Consider the following 26,784-nt stretch of genomic DNA (forward strand, 5'->3'; position numbering starts at 1 on the left):
TAACTAAACCAGAATTATTTATTGATAAAATGCTCAAGGGATACAAAACAAGCCTGAATAACAAGGATTCTCAATATTTACCCTCCAGAGGTGGAGGACTCACTGAGACATCATGGGCTACCAAACCAAATTGCAGTCGTGTAAAAAGAATTGAGCAATGTTTTTAAGTTCAGTATTTTAAATGATAGCCTCTCCTGAAAAGTATTTTTACTTAAATGTAACACGGGGCTTAGTTTATATTTGTTACTTTGCATATATAAATTTTTACTTTGTTCTAATATAGGTTATAAAGACTAATGCAATTCAAATAATTGACCTTGAATATAAAACATGTTGAAATGTTGTGGAAAAGTTGGTAAAAAATGTACATAATATAATTATTCATTCATTAAGGACTAAATAAAATACTTTTCTTAAATCTATTAATACACAGCATGTGACCGCTTCACCTCGCTCAACCGTACTAAAGCTCAAATAGCTAGAGTGAACACAGGTATGTTTTGAAGGATTACGCTGTTATAAAAAGTTTGCAATAAATAGTTCTTCACCTGTTCCTTGAGGCTCATCGCTTTTGAACCAACAGCAGCCTCTCTCTCTAGTGATTTTGCCACTCGATGGCCCCGGGGTGCCCCCCACTCCCTTGGATCCTCAGATGGGCCTCTGAGTCTCCGCCAATAAGAGAGAAGAGCAGGGAGGTCCGGGCCAGTACATATGAGAGCAAAAGTGGCTTTAGGAACTGGAGGGAAACTGAAATGACTTGCAGACCAAGAACTGTTTGGGTGAAAAGGAATCGGATAACAAGGTAGCAAATAATCGCTCCCAGCCATCCAAGGCGAACGAGACCAGACTGGGAAGGGGCTTGTTCTTTTTCCCAGGGGTCAGCTGCAGGAGGACAAGGCTGGCGGCACAAGTACTACAAAAGCTGCTTGCTTAGGTTGGTCTTCAAAATAGCTCTTTTATATAAAAGAATGAAAAAAGTGTATTCAAAATAACTGGTGCCAGCATCTACAGACTAGACATATTTTTGTCTTTAAAAAAAAGCTTTTTCCTATTAACCTTTGTCCTTTTCTGACAATCTCCCCTCATTTATGACTGAAATACTGTTTTTGTTTTCTGTCTGAAAGTATAAGCAATGATGCTGTCCTATTTCAAAAAATACATGCTTTTTGGATCTTGCCATAAAAAAACTTTAGAAAATGTTTTTTTTTTCTTTTTTTAAACAATAGGGTTATTACTCTTTTCCCTTGTCCTTAGAAATTACCCTTTATAAAAGATTACATTTTAACATGAATTATTTAAAGGTACATGTTCTAAATCAGCGACATGAATAACCATTTGAATGTGTAAATAAACACACCCCAGTAGGCAGCAGCAAAACTGGCTTTTGGGTGTTATACACAGTAGCTTATTGCAAATGAGAACTCTCTCATCTTCCCCAGAGGCCCCGGTGAGACGTCCCTCATGGTGAGTTAGACCGGGCAGAGGACCCTGATCTGGGCTTTATTTAACACCTGTATGAAAAGGAGAATTTGCTCCTCCATGTGACTCCACAGTGTTATTCAGTGAGAGCGATGCTCAGACTGGTCAGGCCAATGGAAGCCATACAAATCCAGAACATATTCATGGTTTAGTTCTAGAAAACCAATTCCATCTAACAGTAGTTATGTAGGAAGAAAAACAAAAACAGACATGTTAAGGAAAAAATACAAAATATCATAAAATACATGCTACAAGGTACGTATTACAAAAGGTACCACAACCGATCCTTAGATAAAAATGGAGAATAACAATTCACAGACCATGGGTACAAATGGTGAGTAACAATTTGCAGACCACAGGTATTGATGAAGAAGATTGACTTCCTTTCAGCAATTTCATGAAAAAATACACTGGAATGTTCTTTTTCATCTCTGCAAGTGAAATCTGTAAGAACAAAGATGATCATCTGAAGTTAGCCTTAAAAAAATCAATACTACCTTCCTTTTTGCATAAATAACAACAAAGAGTGGGGGTACAGATTTGGTTTTTTAAGTGATAATAAGTGACAAGAGAAAACACAGCAGATAGAGCTCTTGCTAAGGGAAGTCTTGTTTCCAAGAAAAAGACTCACTTTATCTTTCTAGCTCCTCTGTACCTAAGGGATCGCATCTCACTTTTCTTCCTCCAGCCCTGCTGCTGCCTGCACGCTGGCGTCTTGACTGAATGCACGTCTGATGGGCGGGCTCTTTCATTTGCTATTACCTGGTATGTATTCCCCTACATCTATTTTCTTTGACTTCTGTCTGGCCATGATTGGGATCAGTGGCCTTTTTTGCTATTTGCAACGTGTGTTCGTTGTGGAGCTGGCATTCGGTGAGAAGGGCGTCCAGCCTCCTCCTTCCCCCCCGCAATAATGACCAAGCCACCAGAATCGTTTTCTTTCATGATAATTAAGGGAGCACACAGAGAAAAGTCTAGCCTGGCACTCTCTCTCTGAGAGGAGCGAGGGCGGCCTTTGGTCATAAACCCTAGTTTCCCCTTGTGCAGCAAGGACAGTCTCTCTTGGAGGAGGATGAAGGAGAGGAGGTCGGAGATATCACACAAATACACGATCTTAGAACAAAAGGCCAAACAGCTTACTCAAAAACAGAGAACTTCAATGGACTCAAAAAGCCCATTTTTACCGTGCAGACCCTCTTACACCGAGTCCCTATGCCCATCTCAAGTCTGTGCACAGCTTCTAGACGGCAGGGGACCAAAGGCATTTTTGTACAAAACATGGCCTTGTTGTATCCTCACAAGCATCTGGAGGTAAATGCTGTTATTATCCCTATTTTACATTTGAGGAAACAGAGATAGGCAGCAGTGTGCCTTGTGCCCCCTAGCCACGGCCTGTGTGCCCAAGAAGGACCTGGCACACTGCCACATGCACAGGTATTGCTGGAGCCATCCTAGAGTCCTGCAGAGTGCTACTGATGGCCCACTTATTTCCTCAGTAACATGAAGATGCCATGTGGGCCTCCTTCTTGGGCTCCTTTTTATATCAAGATATTCTCTGCTTGTCACAATTCTCATGGAGCCGATTTTCACTTAGAAGGGCCTAAACAATCAACATTTAATCCACACAAACCATCAACAACCCAGGGTTTTCTTGGAGCACTGACTGCTATCATGGATGTCTCTGTTAATCAAACAAATTATCTTGATGCAACAATTTCCTAAAGTCTGGGAAATGATTGCAATTATCTAATTTTAAAATGGGTATTTGAATTTAAAAGTCCTGCTATGTCAGCTAACATCAGCCAGACGCTAAGTGGTAGCCATATTTGTTCTGAAGAAGAGTCATGGAATTCTCGGCCCTTGGGTGACTTGCTGAGGACCCCAGGGGAAGTTCAGCACCCTCCCCATCATCCCTCATCTCGATGTGTCACCAGGGTAGATCACAAGTTTCCAGAAAAGCCCAGCAGGAGCCAGCCTGCATTCACCCAGAGCCGCATCATCAAAGGCAGAATGAGCAAGCCGCCCTCCTGAAGGAGGAAACTGCTAGAAGCTTACCCTTAAGCCTGGTGCCCATGCACGACGATGTCCCCATCCCCTCCTTGCATCTGCATCTGCATCTGTGCTTGCATTCTCGCGATCATCTCTTGCATACGACGAAGCTGCAAGGGGAGAAGAATTCTCCTGTCTTAGGCTACCCCAATTCCCGGGCTTCTAAAAAGTGTTCTGAGGAAATAGTTCTTTTAAAAAATCTGTCTTGAACTAGGCCATCTATGCTCCTGATCAAGAAGCCAACTTGAAAGGCCAAAGTGGGGAACTTCTGGTAGTGATCTCACTTGTTCCTCCAAGGGCTGGGGTGCCAGGCCTGGGGCTTTTCCCTGGGGAGGCTTCTCTGCTTAGGAGGCCTGGGCTTCACTCCACAGATGAGGGTAAACAGGTTGTGGCTCCATTGATAAACAAAGGAGAATCAAGGTTTTTACCGAATATCAAACAAACAATTCAATTAATAATTCCCCAGAGTTCCTATGTAACCAATGGCTTCTAGAGTTTTACAAGTTACAAAAAGGCCTCCTCTCTCTGGGGGGGGGGGGGGGCAAGCGTCCCACATAGACGAAGATTCTGGGGAAGAACTCTGGCACTAATTCAAACCCTCACGAGTCACACAGTGATGGTGGGAATTTGGAAGTAACTTTGTCCTTGGTGAAGCAAGACCTATCACCCAGGAGCAGCCCAAGCTCAGGTGACTTCCGGCACTGAGGAAGGTGGGGAGAACCCCGGGGATGGGATGGGGGCAGCAGCCAGCTCGAAGTTACGAAGTGGCAACGAAATGCCATTTGACGAAGAATGGAGTAGCACAGCACCTAGCAGGGACCATGGGCTTAGGAGGAAGGAGAAGTCACAGATAGATTTCAACGGCTTAAGATCTCACCAAGACCGAAGGTACGAATCTGGTGCACCGAGTGTCATCTCTGACTTATTTTTTTAGAATACATTGCATCTTTAAAAGTTGATGTTTTTGGTTCTGTTCACTCACCTGACATAGATACTGAAATGGTCATAAAATAAGGCCAATTTTTATGCACCAGGAACTTGAATAGGACTTGAAGTGTGACAACTATTAGATTTCATTACTGATTCCTCAAGTCAACCATTGTTTAATATTAAAAATTTTAAAGCCTTAAAACAAAAACTTATCTAAATAAAAACTATCCCTTCAAATTTTGCTCTCCCCAAATCTAAGACAGTCAATACAATATATAAATCAGAAATGTGATTTCCTCTGTGATTATCTCCAATTATTTCATCTCTCTCCTACAAATGTTTTTCTGTTTGTCATTTTGAAAGAAAAAATTATCTGGGAAATTTCACTGTTCCCAATGTTGTATGTGTTGTTATTCTAAGATTAAGTATATTTGATAACAAAAAACAAGAAAGATTTTAGTTATATCCACACACCAAGAACAATATAGAGGAAGGCAAAATCCTTTGAAAATGATCCTTGGGAGACAATGAGTACAGCCTGAGACACAGACACAAGCATGAAGCCTGAGGATAAGGGCATGAGACGGAAGGAAGCATGAGAGGATAAGGGTGGACGTGGGCACCAGACAGACAGACATGAGACACATGGACATGGCGTTGTCTTACTTCTGCTTCCTTTTCCAGTAGGATCTGGTCTCTGTTCACTTCCTCGTTTTCCACTTTCCTAACAACAGAAAGCAATCAATTACTACCTGATACTGTGCAGAGGCTTCTATTGGTATCACTGACAAAAGCTCTGGTCATCTATCTGCGCTCAGAAAACATCTTTCCAGGGTATCCCTGGTCTATCTTTGTTTAAAAATAGGCTGTTTTTTAGAAAAGAGCATTTCCTTCCCAGATTAAGAAATAAACAAAAAGGGAAAGTAAATGAAAATGGAAAAAGACAACTAAGAATAAATGGAAGCCTTTTATGAGCAAAAATGACAAATAGCTGGTCTGCCTGGCTTAGGTCCTCTCTAGAGGGCCAAAGAGGGGGACATTCTACAATTGCCACGATCTAAGTACATTTCTAAGAGGGGCTGCAAGCACCTAAGGGCCTTTCTCTTAAACAGTCCCAGCATCATTTTCCAAAACCACACCCCAGGTGCAGGTCCATCTTAAAAAAAGAAGCAGGATCTGAATATCTATATAATTTAAGCAAAGTGAAAAAATGAGGACTGAAAAAAATCTCCTAAGCATCAATGTTAAAACAGGCAAGGTGAGGTACAACAGAAACTACTTCTGCGGAGAATGAGAGTTCAGGTGTTCTCTTAAGAAATGACCCCTGCCATCATCCTGGAGCTGCAGCTCGGCACATCAGGGCTAACAAGATGTCTTTGTATTAAGGGATCAGCCTGATAAAAACAATTAACATTTTGGGGGACAGGATTTAGGGCTGGGATTGCAGGGTATTATAGCAGGTTTGTTACAAAACTGCTAAAGCAGAATCCTCTAACGGTACCTAGAGATACATCTGACTTCAAGGAACAATTTTCCTCTGGAGAATGCAGATGCACCAGGCACTCCCTTCCCAAGAGCTATTCTTTCAAGTTATTAACACTTTCCCTCCTTCTGCAATGTCACTGATTTTCTTGGGGGCACCAGCAACTTAATGGCCTCAAGCCTTAAGGACCAAGAGTTCTGAGTGGGTTATGCTGTGGTGGATGAGATGATGAAGATATAAAAAGATGGAGAAAAAGTACAGAATGTACAAGGGGAAGGAAGGGGGAAAAGGGAAAGGAAGGGGGGGAGGAGGGAGGGAAGGAGAGAGGAGTGTGAGAGAGAAGAGACAGAAGAGACATGGAGAGAGAGAGCGAGAGAAGGGACACTAAGGTAATCAGGGGAAGACAACCTGCCGCCTCTCTTCAGTCTTTCAGAGCGGAAGTTCTCATAGTGAAGGTCCTGGGTCACCTCCTGGAGATCCTGCATGTGTGTACTAGAAAAGAAAGGAGCTTGGTGTGAAGCTAGACCCATGCAAAGAGCTGTTAAGTGCTGTACTTTATGCTGCTAAGCTACAGGGGAAGACATGGAGAAAACCCTTAGCCCTCAACCTTCCCTCACTCCTTTACTGAACCATTAGGCCTGGGGCTCTGTGGACATCCCATTTCCCATTTGGGGTGTCCATTGCTCCTCTTTCTCCTGCCGCTCATGTCCATTGTTGCCCAGGAGTGCAGCAGTGGCTCCCTGGAGAAGCCTCCACTCTGATATGACCTTACTACATATTCCCCCTCTAAGCTCCCTGGTAGTGAAAAGGAATTTTGCATAAAAATAGCTTTTATGAGAACATGGGAGCAGATCATAGAGACCCCCAAGTTCAACACACACATTTTACAGAGATGAGAACTGAAGCTTTGGGCTAAGTTGTGGTGCCTTGTTTAAGCTTACCCAGCAAGTCAGACTTGAAAGAACTGACTGTCTCCCTGCAAAGTGCAGGCAAGGGGATGGGAGAGCATCAGGAGATAGCCATGGGAAACAAGGTTTGTGCACAACCGCCCCCCCCCCCCCCCCCCCCCCCCCCCCCCCCAAATCCCTCCCATTACTCTTGGGAAGAAATGGAGTAAGATATTTATGCAGTAATTCAATGACCATGTTGAGAAGGTTTTTTTATTCACTTAACAAACCTGTCCCTACTGACTGCTTTAGAGACTGGTACACTGTCCAGCTAGGGTGTATCAAAAAAATCCTTTGGAATGGCTTACATCAGCATTGTTCTCAGTTTCAGGAAGTCATTATGTTCTGGATTCTCCACTTCCACAACTCCCCAAGGATAGAGACGACCTCTAACCTTTTTGCCTTTGGCTTCAATCAACTGATTAGATCCTACTACTGAAAATGGAATACTAGCCTGTGAATAAACAAGAAAAATTATTCAACAAATTATAAGAAAAATCTTCACCACAAATAAAACAAAAAAGGCTCCCAAGTCTGTTCATGAAAACTTCCCATTGCCAAGACTATGTTAGGATTTTTTTTTTTTTTTTGGACATTTTTATATTCAGCAAGATTTAAATAGGAAAAAACTTTAGAACACAAAGTACAACTCAGGCAAATTTCTCACAGAGCAAACCCTGTTATAACAAATATCTACAAAGCAAATTGAAGGGACAAAGATTTCTAAACCATCATTAACAACTGGATTTATTTCCTAGTTGAAACACAAAATAATTTGAATAATCTCTACCAGATTCACATCATAATAGTTAACTGAGGATAATTCTCAGTTTGATAAAGACAAACACCAGGATCGACGTAAGCATTTTAAGCCGATTCTTACCTTCAGAAGTCTAGTTTGTTCTTTAAAATCCTCATCCTCATCTGATTCCGCATCAGGTAAATGATAAATCTTGATCCCGTGCTCTTCAATTTCATCCAGAACCTGAAAGAGGAGAGTATGGGCAATCAGGGGAGGGGGGGCATACAGACTTTGAACTTAATAGTGCAGAAAAAGTTTCCTCACTCATCAATTAACATATTCTCTGAACCATGCACTGTGTGAAGTGACAGGAGCTCCATGTACGTAGGTACAGTGAGTGGGCAAGGCTGGAGTGTTGTGGATGTGGAACACATTAGCCTGGTGAGATGGCTGTGCTGTGAGATGTGTGGGGAGGAATGCTGTTTACTTTTTTCTTTTCTTTTTGTTAGGCAGTTGGGCTTAAATGACTTGTCCAGGGTCACAGCTAGGAAGTGTTAAGTGTCTGAGCTCAGATTTGATCTCAGGTCCTCCTGACTTCTGGGCCAGTGCTCTAGCCTTCGAGCTGCCCCATATTATTTACTTCTTAAAAAGGATGCAAAGAGAGGTAGGCAGGAGGGTGGATGGGGAAGGCTTTCTACCCTAATGGGAGCTGCTCTCTGATTTAATGGCCAGAATCACAGAACAGCTGATACACCCCAGGAGGTCACTGTGGCAGCTGGGGGGAGAAAACATGAGGAGTCCCTGACTGTGATGTACCACACAAGTCTCCATTGTCGTTGTTCCAAAGTGCTAGCAGTTCCCGAGTGAGTCTAACATGGGGTGAGCCTGCTCATCTCCACCACCACAGCCCCAAATGCCTTCATATGTCCAGTCCTCCACTGCCTGAGCAGGAGGGAAATGCTTTTTCCCAAGGCCTCCTCCAGCCTGTGCTCCAGCAGCTAGGAGACACATCATATCTGTGCTCATTTTCACTAGCTCTTCACCAATGATTGCCTCCACACATCAAGGTTTACCTCTAATAGTAAAACCCTTCAGCTGACCATTACTGTGAACTCTTTACATTCACTGCCCAGCTTTTAGAAAGAGCTTGCTCTGCACCATTCACTTTATCTGAAGGGCTTGGATTAAAACTTCATCTTGTTCTTGTCCCCCCAGTCAGTATGGGGGCCAGGTTGAGTAGTAGTAATTATTGCAAGAACATGGCAAAGAAGAACCTAGAAATCCTGTAAAACCACCCCAAAGAGCAAGGAGCAGAATCTACAAGGGTATGAGATGTTCATCAAAAATGACCTCCTGGTGTGGCAGTGGCCTAAGTGGGGAAGGTGCTGCTGTTGGGGCCTCCTGTCATTCTCAGCCATGTTCCAGAAAGCCAGGAGCACCGGCATTTTGCCTTCTCCTCTCATCTTCTTCTACACCCTCAGCAAGTCTGGTTTCTGACCTCACCATTCTCTCTTCTAAGTGCCCGATTCCAGGCCTTCTCTCCCCATCTTCAGCTTTGGACATTGTCCACCACCTTCTGTCCCTTCTAGGTTCTGGTGACACTGATTTCACTCCCACACGTTGGTGTGGACTCAATCAATTATCTCTACGCAGATGATTCTCAGCTCTCATTACTTAACCCCAAGACCTCTCCTGACGTTCAGGTTTGCATCTCCAACTGTCTACTGGATGTCTCCACTGGGACAATCTCAAACTCGACGTGTGCAAAACCAGCGCCCCCCTCTTCTCCTTCCACAGAAGGATTTTGTTGGCCATTTATGGTCATCCATACAAGAGCCACCATGGTACAGACCCATGGCATCCAGGCTAAATTCGCTGGGGGAGCTCCTATTTGGCCCAAGTGTTTTCCCTACACTTGGTCTGATCACGTGGCAGCTTCCAGAGCTCTCAAATTTCATGCTTTTGGTCTCTCTCTCTGTTCTCTCACATCTGGTGAGATTCACCTTCTTTCTATTTGTGCAGGGCACCCCACTTTCTCATTTTACCCTTGTCACTCTGTGGCTGCCTCCCAAGCCTGGAATGCCTTCCCCCAAGATCGAGTTATAACTATTTTTCCTTTGGCAAGAGGCCTTTCCTGCTGGTGCTTCCATCTGTGATGGTCTAACATAAATACACCCACCACCTTGCACTTAAATGCTTTTTTGCATGCTGTCTCTCTGCCTCTCCCATTAGAATGTGAGCTTTTTGAGGGCAGGGATCAGATTCTTACTTTTTTTTTTTTCTTTTAATTCAGGGCTTTGTTTAATACTTGGCAAACAGTAACACTTAAATGCTTGTCAATCAACTGGAAATTAGAACAAAGTCCTTCCTTTTAAGTATATGATAATCTCCCCATAACGTTCCGAACTGTACTTGTTCTTCCTTATGCTGTCCTGCGTCTAAAAAATGTTTACCCCACATCAAGGCTCTCTAATGGTTTTAATCATCAAATTTGTTGGCTCTTGGCCCCCATCACCCAATTTGATCTGTGCACTGCTGACACACAGCCAACTGTCCTTTGTTCCTGGATATATGAGAGTCTCTCTTGGTTCTCCTTTGACCTGTACATTTCTTCTCAGTCTCCTTGACCCCTGAGCCAGTGCGTCCTCCAAGGCTCTCTACAGGACTTCTTCACTGTTCTCTGCTCTTCTTTCTCCTGATGATCTTCAACTGCACTGGTTCAACAATCACTTTAATGGCTAAATCTTGATATTCATTCTAACCTCTCAGTCAGGATTCCACTTCCACATCATTACCTGCCTAGGGATCATCTTTCTCTCCATGTTTCACCAGCATCCTGAACTCAACAGATACAAAGAAGAAGTCCTCTCCAGCTCCTCAAATCCACCTATCTTTCACATTTCCTTGGTCCTGTTGAGGGGTCTTGCGTCTTATTAGTTGTCTCCATTTTCTCTCTTCGAGGGACTGCTCTCCATCTCCCTCACACCCCACATTTGGTCAGCTGCTAAGCCTTGAAGATTTCACATTTCATGCTCACTGGACCTTCATCTTCATGCACGTAGCTGCAGCCTTCATTCAGACTCTCGTGATTACCCACCAGAACAATTTTAATATTTTCTAATACTGTTTCTGGTCTTATTTTGTAGTGTGAGATTCACAGAGCTACTCAGAGAAATTCTCTAAGACACAGTTCTGACTATGGCTCCTCTTGCTTAAAAGCCTCCAGGAATGCCTTCCTTAACATACACTGGATTACATGCCAGCTAGGGCAGGGAATATGAGGAAGGGAGGAAGGGGAAAAGACATTGGAACCCAAGGTCTTTCAAGGGTCAATGTTAAAAAAAATTATCCTTGCATGTTTTAAAAATAAAAAACTTTAATAAAAAAAAAAAAAAGAGGGAAGGCTGGTTTCATGAACAGAAATGCAGAAAGAAGAAAAAGGGAGTTGTGGGGCTGGCAATCAAGAGACTAAAGAGTAGGTGGCTGACAGATGTTAACAATGAAAATGTACTACTTTTCCAAGCAGAATGGCAGAAAAAGTAATTGAAAAAAGCCAAGTGTATAAGACCCAGTCAAGAAGGACCTGGCTTATTTGTCCCTTCCCTAGGCATCCCTGGAACGTAACCCCCCAAGCACCTGTCACATTCCTTGTCTTTTACAGAGGTTCTGTTCAGGGGTCCTTAAGGAGGAGAACAAGTACTCTCTCATTTATCCTGTTTGGATTTCCCACTCAGCAGAGTGCTTGGCCCCTGTCAGTGCCTGATTCCACATGTCTTATCACCAGGGACGGGAGAGAAGGTGGAACTTCACGACAACTGTGCATAACTCTGCCTCCTCAGTGACTCGGACCTGGCAGTCCTGATTCTGCCCTGCCCTTCCATTCCATCTCTGCTGTCCAGAGAGGGATCAGCTCAAATTCCTCCAGTGATTCGTCATCTGACTTGTTCTATGCCTCCTCAGCTAACACCTCACATTACAGTCTGGAGGTGTCCTGGGCTTATTCCAGCTGGATGCACACTGGGAACCGGCATTTTTATTAGTGAAACTTCAGAGCAGTCAAGGTTTAATGGTGATCAGTGTAGAAGTGACAATTAACTAGCGCCCTCAAGACCTGTTGAGCCAAACCTCAGCTCTCCCCTTGTAGTTCTATAATTGACTGCAGACTCTAAGATAGAAATTTAATTATCCTTGTTAAATTCTATTTTGATTTCAAAGAAGCAATAACAGTGTAACAAAAACAGCGATGGCCCTAAGAATCAGGAGGCATGGGTTCAATCAATCAATTAATAAAGATGAAAATCTATGTGCCCACCACTTCGCTGAAGCAAAGTGCACAAAACTGCACCCCTGTCCTCAAGGAGCTCACAAAGAAATACAAATAAGCTCTATACAGGATAAAAATGAAGTAAATAACCAAGGGAAGACTCTCAACTTCAGAAAACTTGACCTAGGCTTCCTGTTGAAGGTGGGATGTTAGTTGTGACTGTAAGGAGGCCAGGGAAGTCGGTGGTCAGAGCAGAGGGCATGAAAGGCAGCCAGAGAAAATGTTAGGAGCTGGGAGGTGGAGTCAGGAGGCCAAGGTCATAGATCAAAGAGAATGAGTAGAGAAGCCTGGAAAGGGAAAATGGGGCAGGGTTAGGAAGGGCTTTAAATGTCAATAAGAGAATTTTGTAGTCAGTTGTGGAAGTAATAGGGAGTTAATGAAATGCACAGACTAGATGCGTGTGAGAGTGAGTGAGTGAATGTGTGTGTGTGTCTATGAGAGTCATTTCTGTTCTTGAAAAAAAAAATCACTTGAGGGGCTGAGTAAACAGGAGGGTGTGGGGACACTTGGGGAAGGCAGATGCATGAGCAGACTACTTCCAGGCAATGGGGCTAAAATCCTGTGCCAGAGAAGACAAGTGTTCAAATTCCACCAGACGACTGAGTAGCTGACTCCGGGCACACTGCCATTTTTGAGAATCTATCCCTCATCTGTAAAATAAGACTATTCCACTCCCCACCTAACAGGGCTTTTGTTAGGGCTGAAGAATATTTAAATGCTACATAAATAGGAGCTGTTCTTGTTCTTAAATTTCCCTACGAATTATTTCAGTCTTCTGAAATTTTTTCTAGGTCTTGGTTCTGTCATTTAATCTGGACGTCAAACTTCTGTACTTGAGAATTGCCCAACCAGACTAAAATGTAACTGGAAAATGTTCAATGAAACAGATACAAATACCAGACAGTTCATGTTAATTTGTGGCTTCCTAAGTCACTATAGACCATTTTTCTTTAGATACAGCTATCGGATAACAATGACAGAGCTCTTTATATAGATCATCCCTCAACAACTCCAGGAGCTAAGTACTATCTGTACTTCATTTTACAGAAAGGGAAAGGCTGAACCACTTTGCTCAGGGTTCCACAGCAAGTTCCTGTCTGAGGCAGGATCTGAACTCAGATCACCTTCAGATTGAAGAAGCAGCTGCCTACACTTTCTTTCAACTCCAGACAGAAAGGACAGACACACAAGCCCATGACTGAATAACTCCTACACAAAGACAAGCCAGCCCAATGCCCCTTGGACTCTAGTCTCAATGGGGGTCTCTGCTAGGATTGTGATACTGAGCCCAGGTAGTTCCCTTCATCCTCAGTCTGTGACCACGTCAAAAGAAGCATGGTCCATTTCACCTTAGAAAAGGAAGGAGAAGTCACCAGGATCTGTCCAGAAATCACAGACTATTCAAATGGTTTTAGAAATGTGACAAGGCAGAAAATCAAGTTTAACTAGTGACACATTTGTGTTTTTGAAAAGCAAGGCAGTATTCACTTCTCTCTCTCTTTCCCTCTTGTGCTTCAACACCTTCCCAAACATTTTAATAATCCCATCACTTTTGAGTAACATGAAATAACTCATGTGGGTCAGAAGGTGATTCACTTGCTTGCACTGCCTTGCTCCCCGATCCTGGGATTCCCATCTATCTATCCTCAGTCCCTGGGTTCCCATTTCCAGGATCACACAATCAGTTCCTGATTGTTCTGCTTGAAGAAGACAAGCCAAGCAGGAGTCAATGTGCCATCTTAGCTCTCTGTACATTTGTTCATAATGGCCCTAAGAATTGACCCATTTCCTCAGGATTATTTTGAACACACACACACAACAAAGCCCTAAGCATTTGTCATGAGCCCCCATCTTATTCTTTAGTTGTCTTGCCATAATCTCAGGGCCCAGGCCCTTTTTTTTTGGGTGGCCTGGTAGGTATTCCTGAAAAGTCTCTTTCTGTAAAAGTTACTCCCCCACCCCAATCAGAAAGTCTAGTTGTAAAGATAACAGTAAAGATAACAAAGTATAGTGTTTTCAAGTGAGCCTTGATTCACAGTGAAAAATAAAAAAGCCAAACAAACGAAGACCACTCACTCTCTTCTTCAGGCGTTCCCGCTCCTTCAGGGTCAAAGTGTCAGCTTTTGCAATCACAGGCACAATATTCACTTTATTGTGTATAGCTTTCATAAACTCTACATCTAAAGGTTTCAGTCTGGAAAAGACATGAGGGTTACAGGGTTACAGGTCCCAATGCTTTTCAAATGTATTGTAATTCTCTAAAGGAACAACACTTGGGTTGGCCGCCCCATGCCCCACACGTAACACAGTGAGAGAAAAAGGGCCTACCCGTGTCCGAAAGGTGAAATGAAGTAGAAGCAGCAATGGACGCGGTTATCTATGATATGCCGTCGATTCAAACCGCTTTCGTCATGCAGATACCGTTCAAATTGCTCATCAATGTAGGAGATGATCGTCTTGAAGCTAAGAACAACACGTGGAATTTACATCTCAAGCTCCCCAGAAAGGAGTGTGCTCCCCACTATCCCCCGCTCCCCTTCCTAAATGAACTAAGCTGTTTGGAGCTGGAAGTGCACCGCCCTTCAGAAAATTCTATAAATGATGGCCACATTTCTGAGAAAACCTATAAAAATCTATTTAAATTCAATAGAGCAGCCACAATGCTGAGCTAACTATTCCATGCCTCTTTCTCTTTTTAGTTAGGTTATAGGTTAAAAGAGGCTTTTCTAACAAGGCCAGATAAAATAGCGCTCTCACAGGGAGCCCATGGAGCGGACCTGGGCTCGGAGCACCTTCTGCTCCATGGGCTCCTCTGCCCACCTGGCTCACCCTCCCTCCGTCAGGCTCTTGTGCACGTGCAGACTTCTCTGTGCCTCCTGCTGGGGCTCTAGCTCTAGTCTTTTGGGATACAGACGACCCTATCGATCCATCTGACAGCAGGGGTATCAGACTCAGAACTGGGATCACTAATCCAAAGGGAAAGTGTACTGGCTGAAATGTTAAGTGGGATGTTTTCTAGGTTTTACTGCAATTTAAAATGCTTGTTAAATATTTCTCAGTGACATTTTAATCTGCTTCAGGCCACTTTTGGCTTATGGGCTCTGAGGTCTGCAGCCTTTCCTCTCCCTTCTGACTTGATCAAACAGGGGGAGGCCCCATGATGAACAAAGCAGCAGCTATGGGGCTGTGGACAAGAGCAGGGAGGAGTGAGGCTCCAAAGCTTTGCTGTGTCTTCATGTCTCAAAGGTCAGAAACATGGGACGCTCTGTAAGCTGTAAATCTGAGCCATTGTTGTCTGGGAGCAGCTGGTGTGCTGCTTATGGCTGCAGGAGGCTCCTGCCTTATTACATTCTCAGAAAAAATGGACTCAAAAAAAAAAAAAGTTTGACTTTATGCAGTTATTAAAGTCAGGAACCACCCATTAATATGAATAAAAGTAATTAAATTTTTATTTTCTCTCCCCGAGTGTCAGTATGTCCCATGGAACCTGGGACATCAGGATGGTGAGGGACCTGGCAAAAAAAAAAAAAAAGACACCTACAGTAGGCGGTCACCTACCAGTCACGGCAGTTAATTGCATCCCCATAGCCTGGTGTGTCGACGACAGTGAGACGGAGCTTGACGCCTCTCTCCTCGATCTCCACCGTGGATGCCTCTATCTGCACCGTTCTTTCAATTTTCTCTAGAAAAGTACACGTTACAGGAGGAGAATTAAATGATGATTAGCATTCTCATAAATGCCATCGTGAGTGGTGAGAAAGTGCCACGTGGCAGGATGGTGGCAGACGGAAGAAATTCTACCTGAGTTAGTGAAGGGACAGGACTGATTTACCGTTTGTAAAGGTAAAAAAAAAAAAAAAATAACAAACCAAAAAGCAAAAAATAAACTATAAAACCAAACCAACACACAAGAAAAACCAATGTTCTACAAAGAAAGTGAGGGTTTACCTTTTAAAGCAAGCACTGTCAAATATAGAGATGGAACTGAGCTGGAAGGCTGCTTAGAAGCCTGACTCATTTCATAAACCATAAAGGAGGCCCACAAGAAGGTGACCTGACCACATCACAGGTAGAGAAGGGCATTTACTGAGTGCCCACGGTGGGCCAGGCACTTCATAAGTATCATCTCATTTGATTCTCACAATTATGTAGCTGCTATTATCTCTTCTATTTTACAGATGAAGAAACCTAGGCAGGCAGCAGTTAAGTGACTTGTTCAGGCTCACTCAGCTAGTTAAGTGTCTGAGACTGCACTACCCACAAGATGGAACACAGCAGCCCGAAGATCTGAATTCAACCCTCTGACTCTATACCCAAAAGTCCTTGGGTGGTTGTGAGGCTGTAGCTCACAGGGTAAGAAAGACAGGAAACAGTCTGAAACTAGTAATGAGTCCCCAAAGGGTGCAGCCAGATCATGTGCTAAGGCCTTGCTTCTGGGCCTTCAAAGTCAGTCTGATGCAGTAATGTGGTGCTCTGATGGGAGAAAGCAGCAATGGCAGTCGTGGAGTAATTTTCTTACCTGCTGCCCCAGGAATGACCCTTTCTGGGTACAAGTCAGTCAAGAACAGGCTATTGATGAGAGTAGATTTTCCCAATCCCGATTCCCCTAGAAAACAAACACAAGGTACCGAGTAAGGATTTAGGAATACCAGTCTTTGCTTGTTTAATAAATTGAAACCATCAGCTATGATTTTCAGGAAGACACAAATGCTATCCAGTATAATGCTGCCCTCAGAATACAAATATACAATAGAAAACAAGAGTTGCTGTCCCCAAACACACAAAGCATGTCAAATGTGGGACAGGAGCCATGCTTTTCCTGATCTCGGCCTTCTCCCCACCATGCTCACACCATTATAGGAGGGACCCACGAAAGAGCCTTGGACCTAAAGGGATGAGCATAAGAGTGTGTCCTAGAGAGGCACGGGACAGCAGGGCCAACAAGGGCCACAGGGGCGAGTGGTCTTTGCCAAGTTTATATGAAGGCAAAGACCATGTCTGAAGAAGACCTTGAGATCTTGGGACAGCAGCTTTGGGAAAGGATCATATAGGGAGTTAAGAAAGTGAATGGACAGTGAGGAGACAGAGGACAAAATAGAAAACATGGGAACTGCCATGGGATGATGGCTGTGCGGAGGAACCAAATTCAAGGAGGGCTCTGTAGATTTGCAGACAAACAGCAAAGGGCAGTGATGAGGGAGACACTGGGCATGACAAATCAAGTAAGAGCTTGGGGCTGGTAGAGAAGGGTTAAAGGCATCTATCCATGGGTTCTCATCTATGGCAGGGAGGGGAGAGAAGGGAAAAGCAGGAAGGATCAACCAGGAGTGGGGACAGAGGGGAGCAGGAAGATGAAGGGCCAGAAAGCAGACTCATTAAGCTCAGTGTCTTGGAAGTAGGACAGCCTTGGGAGACAGGAAGGGCCAGGTTTGATCATCCTCTGGGGCTGAGCAGAAACCAAAGAGACTGACAAGAGACCAAAGCAGAAGTTCCTAAGGTGAAAAGAAAAATCCCTGAGGTTAACAGCACTTTGGGGATGAGGAAACGAGAGGCCAGGGACAGCACTCATAGGGCAGGGTGAAAATTTTCTGGGGGTCAGCAGGAGGCACCGGCAGGAATGGGACAGAAGATGACAACTGGACAGGATCAATTTAAAATAAAGGAAAATTAGAGTGAGGGAGCCTAAGCAGAAATGGGAAAGGAGCTGTAAAAGAAACTGGGGGTTGGGCCAAGAAAAGGAGTGGGAAGTGAGAGAGCGGTGCCCAAAGGGGTGGGGTGCACTCAAGAGAAAGCCAGGGTTCTGGCAGGAAGCACAGAATACGGACCTGGCAGAAGCCATCCTTGGCTTAAATGCCAAACCTGGGAGAGGTACCAGGGGAGCATCATGTCCTGAATGACAAGAAGACCAGCCATGCTCTTCCTGTCTCTCCTTCCATTCTCAAGGGCTGGGTCTTCCCAATATTTGGCTCAGAAGCTGAGACCACTGAAGTCCAGTGGTAATTTCCCTGATATCCTTTATAGTCAAGAACAATGCAAAAAACCAACAAAGAGCCTCCCCCCCCCCCCAATCTGTTCATTCCTATCTTTCTGAATCTTTTGTTCCAGGTTCAACTGTTCTTAGTAGGCCTTCAACTGTCTCAGACTGTTGACTTAGAAGACCCTCTGGGCCCTGCTATGGGGTCTGGTTCAGCCTGCCTCTCTTTTTCCTGACCAGGACATGTCTGCTCTCTTCTCTGTGGTGTCCTGCTGGTCATGGGACTGGCTGGTTTTAGTTTTGTCACTGGGTGCTTCTAGACCCCTATTTTGGGTGTTATGAACAAGATGTGACATCTATTTTGAGGGATCCCCAAAGACTGTTCAGTTGCTCAGTTTCTCTCTTCTCTGTGGTGTCCTGCTGGGTCATGGGACTGGCTGGTTTTAGTTTTGTCATTAGGTGCTTCTAGACCCCTATTTTGGGTGTTATGAACAAGATGTGACATCTATTTTGAGGGATCCCCAAAGACTGTTCAGTTGTTCAGTTTTGCAGGCGCTAATTACTATTCTCAGGTGCAATGTCTTGTTCAGGGTCACCAAACAGTGACCATCTGAAGTGTCATATAGTAAATCTTGTCAATCTTCACCAAGTTTCCTGTGGCTATTATTAACTTGATCTACTGAAACCGGAAAAAACAAAAACAAAAACACAAAAACCATGTAGTTTTGCCTCCTGAATCAGGGGTGCTGAATCTGTATTTTTCAGGACAAGTGTAATAAAAATCTTGCAAAAATTTTATTTTATTAAGATTACTTGTTATTGACATGCTCCAAAAATTCTGCCATCCATATTAGGCTATTACTTGGAATTGCTGGGAGGTGGAAGTAGGGAAATGACATGGAGAAAGAAAATCAGAATGAGATTCTAGATTTGTAGTAACATCAGTTCAACAACAGAGAAGATAACTACTATGTTTGGCTTTAGCACACAAAACTAACAATAATTTACTCTTACTAAAGTCCTATTGACCACAAATACTTAACTTAAAATATAATGGTCTATCACACTATTATTAGTTTCCTCCCCCTTCCTCTCCTCTTCAAAAGAAAAAATAAAACAAAACCTGGAGCTTTCAAGATTTTTGGTTTCCATTTCTGATATTGCAATTGTGGAAGAAAAAAACTCAGACTGCTAGCTCTAAATTCATTTAACTAAATTTCAGAATATAAGAGGGCACAAATTGATTTCTTACCAACTACCATTAGTGTGAACTCAAAACCCTTTTTCACAGATTTTCGGTGGACTTGATTTGGAAGATTGGCAAATCCAACATAGCCAGGCGTTTCTGGGTTTGTAAACTGAGCAGGCTGTTGCTGAAACAAAATCCAAAATATTATTAGTAATCTTTCATTTAATTAATCAGGATGAAACTATAATATGTACAAAAGTATCAAACATCATGAAGACTTTTCCTCCTTTTCTTTTAAAACGGTTATCTTTTTAAAAAAATCTTTTATGTAAATAAGCAGTCATTATTATCAGAACTAGCACAAGGGACAAGCTAGGGAAAACCCTGGGGTGGTAGAAGATGTATAGATAATAAGGAATTTATATAAGTATACTTTATTTTAAAATAATAATAATAATAATTTTTTATTTAATTTTATTTTTATATTTTAAATTTTAATTTATAAATATTATTATACTTTACACTTTGTAATTATTATTATACTAATAGTGTACATTATAGAATATGACCGTATTTAATATACTAATGAAGTAATATATGTATACATGATTGTGTATGTATTTTAAGGACACAGCTTTAAAGTGATATCATTATTGACGAGAAGCCCAGAGGCAGGATTTCAAATCTTGCTTTGGAGGCCAAATGTCTTCTGGTTCATCAGAAGAACTCCCTTGTTTAGTGCACAGGACAAGGTGGTGCAGGATCGAGTCAGGGACACCTCTCCCCCAATCCTTCCCAGGCATCCTCAAGGGCTGGGCTTCCTTTTCCTCACCTTTAACAAAAGGACACTGGCTTAGATTATGGCCCATAATCCTTTCAGCTCAATATCTAAGATCTTCTCCAGCCTTTACAATCATTTGGAGTGACTTCTACTGGCAGGATTCTCATTTCACAGATGACACCTAAGTTAGGGAGGCTAGAGGACTTGCTAGCTAAATGACAACTCTTACTGTTACTGAAGAAATCAAACCCAGTTTTTTTCAACTCCTACTCCATCCTCTGTTCATTACAAATGACACTGGCTTTGCTAAAGAAAAACTCCGGGATGGGGAACTCTTATTCAGCAGGCAACCCACTCCACTTTTGGAAAACCCTAGCTATTCTAAGTTTTTACTCATATTGAATGAAAATCTGTCCCTATCACATATTCCGTCCTGCTTTTGTTTCACTATTCAACAAAATGGCATCCTTCCCAATGTGTGACCTGTGCAATTCTAAAGCATTCCACTTGGGCCTTTTATTCAAATCACTGATGAGAACCAATTTTAGGAGGCAATTTCTTGGACTGGCCACTGCAGCTTTGGGTCAAAATTCTCTCCAATTGTACATCCTCAATCCTAGGAACGAAGCAGCTTTTCTGAGAAATCCTGGGTTCCAAGTCCACAATCCCTATTTCTTTCCCCTAGGAAAGCTAGAAGGGAATTTAAGGTAAATCACTACTCTTAGGCAGTTGGGCAGAGCCATAGAAGACCTGAAAGTGTGTGGTGGAGGAACGAGAAGGAAAAAGAGACAGGTGTGCAGTTATATTTAGGCAATCAGCTTCCTGCATGAAAGGAACTCTGCTCCCTGCAGAAGATCTTCTCCCAGGTGCTGCTGGGAACCTGCAAGTCTGAGACTCACTCTCCATCTGTACTATAAACACAATTAACTAAAAAACAAAACTGAATCTTCCCCTCAAAGACAACTTCAATGCTCCCCATGATCAAAGTTTACACAGGGAAGAGTGCTAAAAGGATAAAATATGGCCAACTTATAATTAGATGTATAAAAAGTCCAGCCCCTTGATGAATTGCTTGTCTTTTTGGTTGGTTGAAGACTCAGAACTCATTTCTTGTGAATTCATATTACAGATACATCAGCTCTCCTCAAATTAAATCAAACCATACTGAGGTACACAAAAAGCCCTTAAATAAATTATTTTGTGGTCTCTTGGTGAATACCAACACACTAATTAAAATCACCAGTTTCTTTCCATTAGCCTCTTGGCCAAAGTGTTCTAAAGCAAATTATAAAGCTGCAACTTAATTTTAAAGTTTCAAATTCAAGACTGGCTTTTCCAACAATTAGTTTGAAAGCATGAAGTTTGATTATCTACACCAAAGATTCACCTCTTTTGTTCTTTTATTTCTGTGTCCTTTTCCTAATTTATGACGTGCTAAGCTGCCACCACCATATTTCCAGTCATCCATTTTGAAATCCTAGTACCATCCTTGAGAATGCTCTTCTAGTTACCTTCTCCTCCAACATGTGACTGAATCTTGTTTCCACCTTCATGACATTCTGGTATAGGGCTTCCATGTGCCACCCCCACCCTCCCATTACCTTGCCTAGATCACTGCAACAGCCTGCCTTAAGTCTCTCTCCATTCAAACCCTTTCTCTTGAAGTAAAAAGTCATGGAAAGCAAAGTTAAAACAAAAATTCATAAATATTTTCTTCTCTTTCAGATTTCTGATGGTTCAGTTTCTGAAAATCTCTCAGTGCATTAACATGTTTGACATTGAAAAAAGCTGACCTATCAAGAACTGGGGGCTTTGAGGCAACTAGATGGTGGTGGATAGAGCACCAGCCCTGAAGTCAGGAGGGTTCAAAGTTCAGTCAAGTTCAAATCTGACCTCAGACATTTAACACTTCCTAGCTGTGTGACCCTGGAGAAGTCACTTAACCCCAACTGCCTCAAGGAGGAAAAAAAAAAAAAAGAACTGGGGGCTAACAGCTTTGATGCAAATGCCAAAAACTAGTAACACTAAACTGTAAGTAGAGGCAGTAAAATAATTTATTTTAAAAACTACTTTAAAAGTCATAATTTCTTTCAAATCAGGACTAATTTTATTTTAGGCTGCATGACTGTGGGCAAATGTGTATAGCTAATTAAAACTAATTTACCAAAAATAATTAAAGAGGAACCACTAAATTTGTCATGAATTTATATAATGAAGAAAATAAAATTACTTTATGATTTATCTACCAGTAGTGATCTGAAGAGAGTGCATTGGTCCTACCAGAATATATGTTAATAAAAGCCAAAAGATAAAATCACCCATTGAAGTAGTCCAAATCCCCTTTTAGTGCAAATTAAGTCAATCTATCAAGTAACATTTAAAACATTTATACAAAAATTTGCATTATAGGACAACTAGGAATTTATTTAAACACTTTTCCCTCTTAAACTATGACGCATATGAAGATAATTTCTTACCTTAGACATCTTCAGTGATGTTCTGTTACCTGTAATAAGAATTTCAACTTATTACCATTTAGATCACAAGAAAGGGATACTAGGGCATTATTTTTCACACAAATTCTGGATTGAACTAATGCAGTATAACAGCAGAAATGTCACAGGTTCTGGATTCAGAAGAATCAACTTAGAAGAGTTCTGTAATGCAAGGATACTCAATTCTCTTCACTGAGGCTATTCTCTGAGATTCACAAAGTATAATAATGTTCACTAAGTTTTTAAGACAAGTAGTCTGGAACTATGGAAGTGATATATCAGATACTTCTTAGTTCTTAAAATTTTTTCATTATCTATTTCTTTCCTTTAAAAAGTACCACTTAACCACTTAAGTACCTCTCTACAAAAAGCAAGCAATATGCCAATTATACATGTGAAACCACGCAAAACATTACAATGTTAGCCACACTGAAAAAATGAATAAAGTGGGGAAAAAAAAAAAGTTGTACCTTTTTTTTTTTAATATCAAAATGTAGTTTCCCTGATTACTTTAATCAGGACTATTTTTGCCTTTGCTTTGTCTGAGATTACAATTGCTATTCTCTGCCTTTTGAAACATTAGAGTTCCACTACACCTCTTTATTTTATGTGTCTTTATGTGTCTGTATATGTCTTTCTGTTCCAAGTGGATTTCTTGCAAACAACACACCACTGAATTATGGTTTCTAATCCATTCTATTATTCAATTCTATTTTATCCTCATTCATAGATATGATTACTGTGTGTTTTCTTTCACCTTATTTTCTTCTGTTTATCCCCCTCTCTCTTTATCCTAAACCTCCTCAAAAGTCTGTTTTGTTTCTGATAACTGACTCACTAGATCCATTCTCCCTTTTATCACATCATCTTTTTTTCTTATCTCTTACCTTTTTTTCCCTGTTGGGTAAGATATATATATATATATATATATATACATACACACACACACACACACACATACATATATACACACACACACACACACACACACATATATATTCTTTACTTCTTAGTCCTTCCTCAAAACATTGCTTTAATCAATTTCTATTATTTGTATAATCTAATATCCTTGCCAGGAACATAATCAATCAGCATTTATTAAGTATCTGCCATATGCCAAGCACTGAGTTAGGTGTTGGGGTACAAAGTACGAATTATGAAAAATTCTTTACGAATAAAGAACTTACATTGAGTGGGGAAAGCAACAAGTATATAACTAAATACATTTGCATAAAAATTAAGTGAATAAATACAAATATAAGCGGTTTGGGAGGAAGAGTTCTAACAGTTGGGAGGAAGCAGGAAAGACTTGATGTAGATGGTGCTTGAGCTATTTGCTTTAAAGGAGAGATGGGTTCTATGGGGGAGGAAGGCCAGGAGAGAAGACAGTCCAGACCTGTGGGATGAATGGTCCACAGACTGAGAAGTAGAAAGGCAGAAAGCAGCAGCAGAGTTTGATAAACAGGAGAGCTCCCCAAGGGGGGTAGTTAAGCAAAGTCATGCCACATACAATTAAAGACAATCACGGAAAGGGGGTGGCAAAATGAAGAAAAATGTTAAAGAGCAGATTAAAACAAATACAACTTTCCTCACCTCGGTCAGTGGAACCACTTCACTTAGACCCTCATGTCACAGTTCTGGATGTGTTCACAGAAAAAAGAAAAGAACAGAAGAGGAAAAAACAGATGAGCAAGTACATGGAGAGGTGTGCCTGAGGAAGCAGAATTAGGGAAGTATGGAGAGATTGACATACAAGGTAACTTAAGGAGGACAATGAATGAAAAAGTATTTCTCAAATAATAACTGTGGGGCAAATACTGTTCTAAGTACTGGAGAAGGGGAGGGTAAAAACACAAAACTGAGAACAGTTCTTGCCCTCAAGGAGCGTATTACATTCTCATATGGAAAGACCTGACATATAGAAGAATGGTGGCCAGGGAAGAATGTGTTCACTTGTTAAGTTATTACGAAAGTGAATGGTTAAATGAGAGTAGATTAACTCACCCTTTTCAGAGCAATGACAAAAGTTGATTTGATTGTGCTGGAGAATGGGAGTAAGGATGGGGGTAGAGAGAGAGAAAAACACACCAAAAGTCATAGAAAAAAATCTTGGACCTTATTAATAATCAAAAAAGGGGCAACTAAGGAAAAAATATATCAATTTATATGCCTACTCACCCACCAAAAGAAAATCCTGAGGAGTCATCTACAAACTATTCAAGAGTCTCTGATTTAGGAATAGGGAACAGCATGTTTTGGTATATGTGATATTTAACAATGGATCACACCTTTATCATTTTGGAATAAGACACAGCCCATTATAACAAAAAAGTTCTCATCCATAAATCAAAATCATTAAAAGTTCTTGAAAGCCATAGGAACAATAACCCTACAATTCAATGACAAGGATATCAAGAGATATTATAGAGGCCGACTGTGCTCACCAATGACATGGAAGTGGGTCAGAGCTGAGTCCAAATTGAAGGGGACTCTTCTGCATGTGATGAGGTCCTCGAGATGCTTCTGTTTGATGATCACATTGTGATAGTTGAACAAAGACCTGCAAGAGGTCTATGACCACTTAAAAGAGTATAACCTAACTACCTACTTGGAAAAACTAAGTATAAGTGGATAAATAATGCTTATTATCTAAATGACATGTATCTGGGTGGACAAAATAGATTCAGTTAAAAAGGAGGAAATCATCTTGGACTAACTTTGGGAAACTATCTAGTTCCTTTAAAGACTACAATCTACCTGTGGAAACTAAGTTGCCAACATTGTACAGCTGGTGTTTGGCATGACATACAAATGTCTCCAAAGAAGTAAAAAAAAAAAAAAGTTTTTTAGAGAACAGCAGAGAGGTGCATAGTGGGTATGAACAGCCTACAAATCCAGCTGAGAGACTCTGAACGACTTTAATAAAGGATCTCATCAAGGAACTACTTGATGGAAAAGAAGACGGACTGGTGATGTGGTGAGAGATGACAGGCAGACAACAGAACCTTCAGGCTCTGACTGGTGGCTCGGCAATGAGGAGCAATGTAGAGCATGTTGGGGTGGATCTCCTGTGACAAATTCATGGGAGGATTTGGAGGAGTTGTTCAAGATGGCCAGGCACAGAAGGGAATATCTATTCATTGGCTATTATGTTTGTGCTGCGCACTGTGCTAAGCACTTTTTACAAAATTATCTCATCTGATTTCCACAAGAGTCCCATGAGAGAGATATGGTTAACAACTCCATTTTACAGTTGAGAAAATCAAGGCAAACGGGTGTTAAGTGACTTGTCCAGGACCTCAGAGCTCTGAACTCAGGTCTTTCTGATTTCAGGCTCCAGGATCTATCCACTCCACCTAGTCGGTGTCCAATCAAAGAGATGACAGACCCAGCTGAGCAAATGCTAGCAAACTACCAACATTTGTTTCAAGCAGAAGTATTATAAACAGACCAAAGCAGAAGAGGCAGCAGTATCACACCTCACTCAGTCACTAAGAGTTGATTAAATGCCTGTCAGACGCTGTGCTCAAGAGCTAGGATACACATCTCAGCAAAGACAGCTTTTGCTCTCAGGAAGCTTATGTTCTAAAAGGAGAAGATAACCATACAACACTGGGGAGATGAGGGTGTGGGTGAGCATAGTAGTGAAAAATAGAGAACAAAGGATGGTTGTCTGGGCCTTCCTTAGAAATGAATGTTTCAGGAAGAACTCACTATTGGGGGAGGGGAGGAGACAGAGTGTATGTGTGAGTGAGTTTGTATAAGCAGGATGGAAGAAGGGAATTTTAGAAGGAAATTATCTTTACAGGCGTCAGAAAAAGTCCCTTATGAAGCCAGCCCCTAGTTTACTGGAAGAGAACTGCCATTAGTTCAGAGGGCAGAATCAGGAGAACAAGGGAGTGGAAGTTGAAGAAGTAAAACTTAGATTTGACAGAGGGACAATCTGCCTAAGAATTAGAGGCCTGGGAGCCCAAGACTGGTATCTTTTGAGGGTATTGTGATAATTGTGTATATTTCAACACAATTAGGTTTCTTTGTGTTTTAAAAACATCACATCTAGGGAAGTGGAGCCATGATGAAAGAGAAAGAGATGAAAAAAGATGAAAATGAAAAAAAGATGAAAAAAAAAAAGATGAAAGAGAAAGGAAGCAGTGCAGGGAGCTCCTTGAATCAGACCTAGAAAATGTACAGAAGGAATTCTGCTGAGAAATCCAAAAGGAGCAGCAGCAAATCCTTTATTGAGCCCAGCGTGGTATGTGAAGAAAGTTTGGGGACAGAAAGGTGCTCTGGGAGTCACCTTATCCAGAGAGATACTCTTTATGAAGACGGAAAAAGATGTCAGACATTACAGTAATGACAGAGATCAACTGGAAACTACCCGATTGTAAATG

The 26,784-nt window shown here is 41.8% G+C and overlaps 1 protein-coding gene across 5 annotated transcripts in view; it reads right to left on the reverse strand.

Annotated features, from left to right (window-relative positions):
* SEPTIN2 (septin 2) overlaps positions 1-26,784 on the reverse strand; it is a 37,269-nt gene continuing 10,485 nt past the window's right edge. For 4 of the 5 annotated variants that reach the window (XM_031957478.1, XM_031957474.1, XM_031957477.1 and 1 more), the window contains exons 2-13: positions 22,376-22,404; positions 19,181-19,301; positions 16,474-16,560; positions 15,513-15,636; positions 14,283-14,417; positions 14,031-14,148; positions 7,772-7,873; positions 7,197-7,342; positions 6,350-6,433; positions 5,125-5,182; positions 3,535-3,638; positions 1-1,923 (exon numbers count right to left, since the gene is read on the reverse strand). In XM_031957478.1, coding sequence (XP_031813338.1) covers positions 3,537-3,638; positions 5,125-5,182; positions 6,350-6,433; positions 7,197-7,342; positions 7,772-7,873; positions 14,031-14,148; positions 14,283-14,417; positions 15,513-15,636; positions 16,474-16,560; positions 19,181-19,301; positions 22,376-22,384 — 1,086 coding nt within the window. In that variant the 5' untranslated portion in view covers positions 22,385-22,404 and the 3' untranslated portion in view covers positions 1-1,923; positions 3,535-3,536. Of the gene's footprint in view, positions 1,924-3,534; positions 3,639-5,124; positions 5,183-6,349; positions 6,434-7,196; positions 7,343-7,771; positions 7,874-14,030; positions 14,149-14,282; positions 14,418-15,512; positions 15,637-16,473; positions 16,561-19,180; positions 19,302-22,375; positions 22,405-23,986; positions 24,031-26,784 lie in introns of all 5 variants that reach the window. The other variant, XM_031957475.1, reaches the window with a different exon arrangement.

This window comes from Sarcophilus harrisii, chromosome 3 (genome assembly GCF_902635505.1).
Source record: "Sarcophilus harrisii chromosome 3, mSarHar1.11, whole genome shotgun sequence".
NCBI classification, from domain to species: Eukaryota; Metazoa; Chordata; class Mammalia; order Dasyuromorphia; family Dasyuridae; genus Sarcophilus; species Sarcophilus harrisii.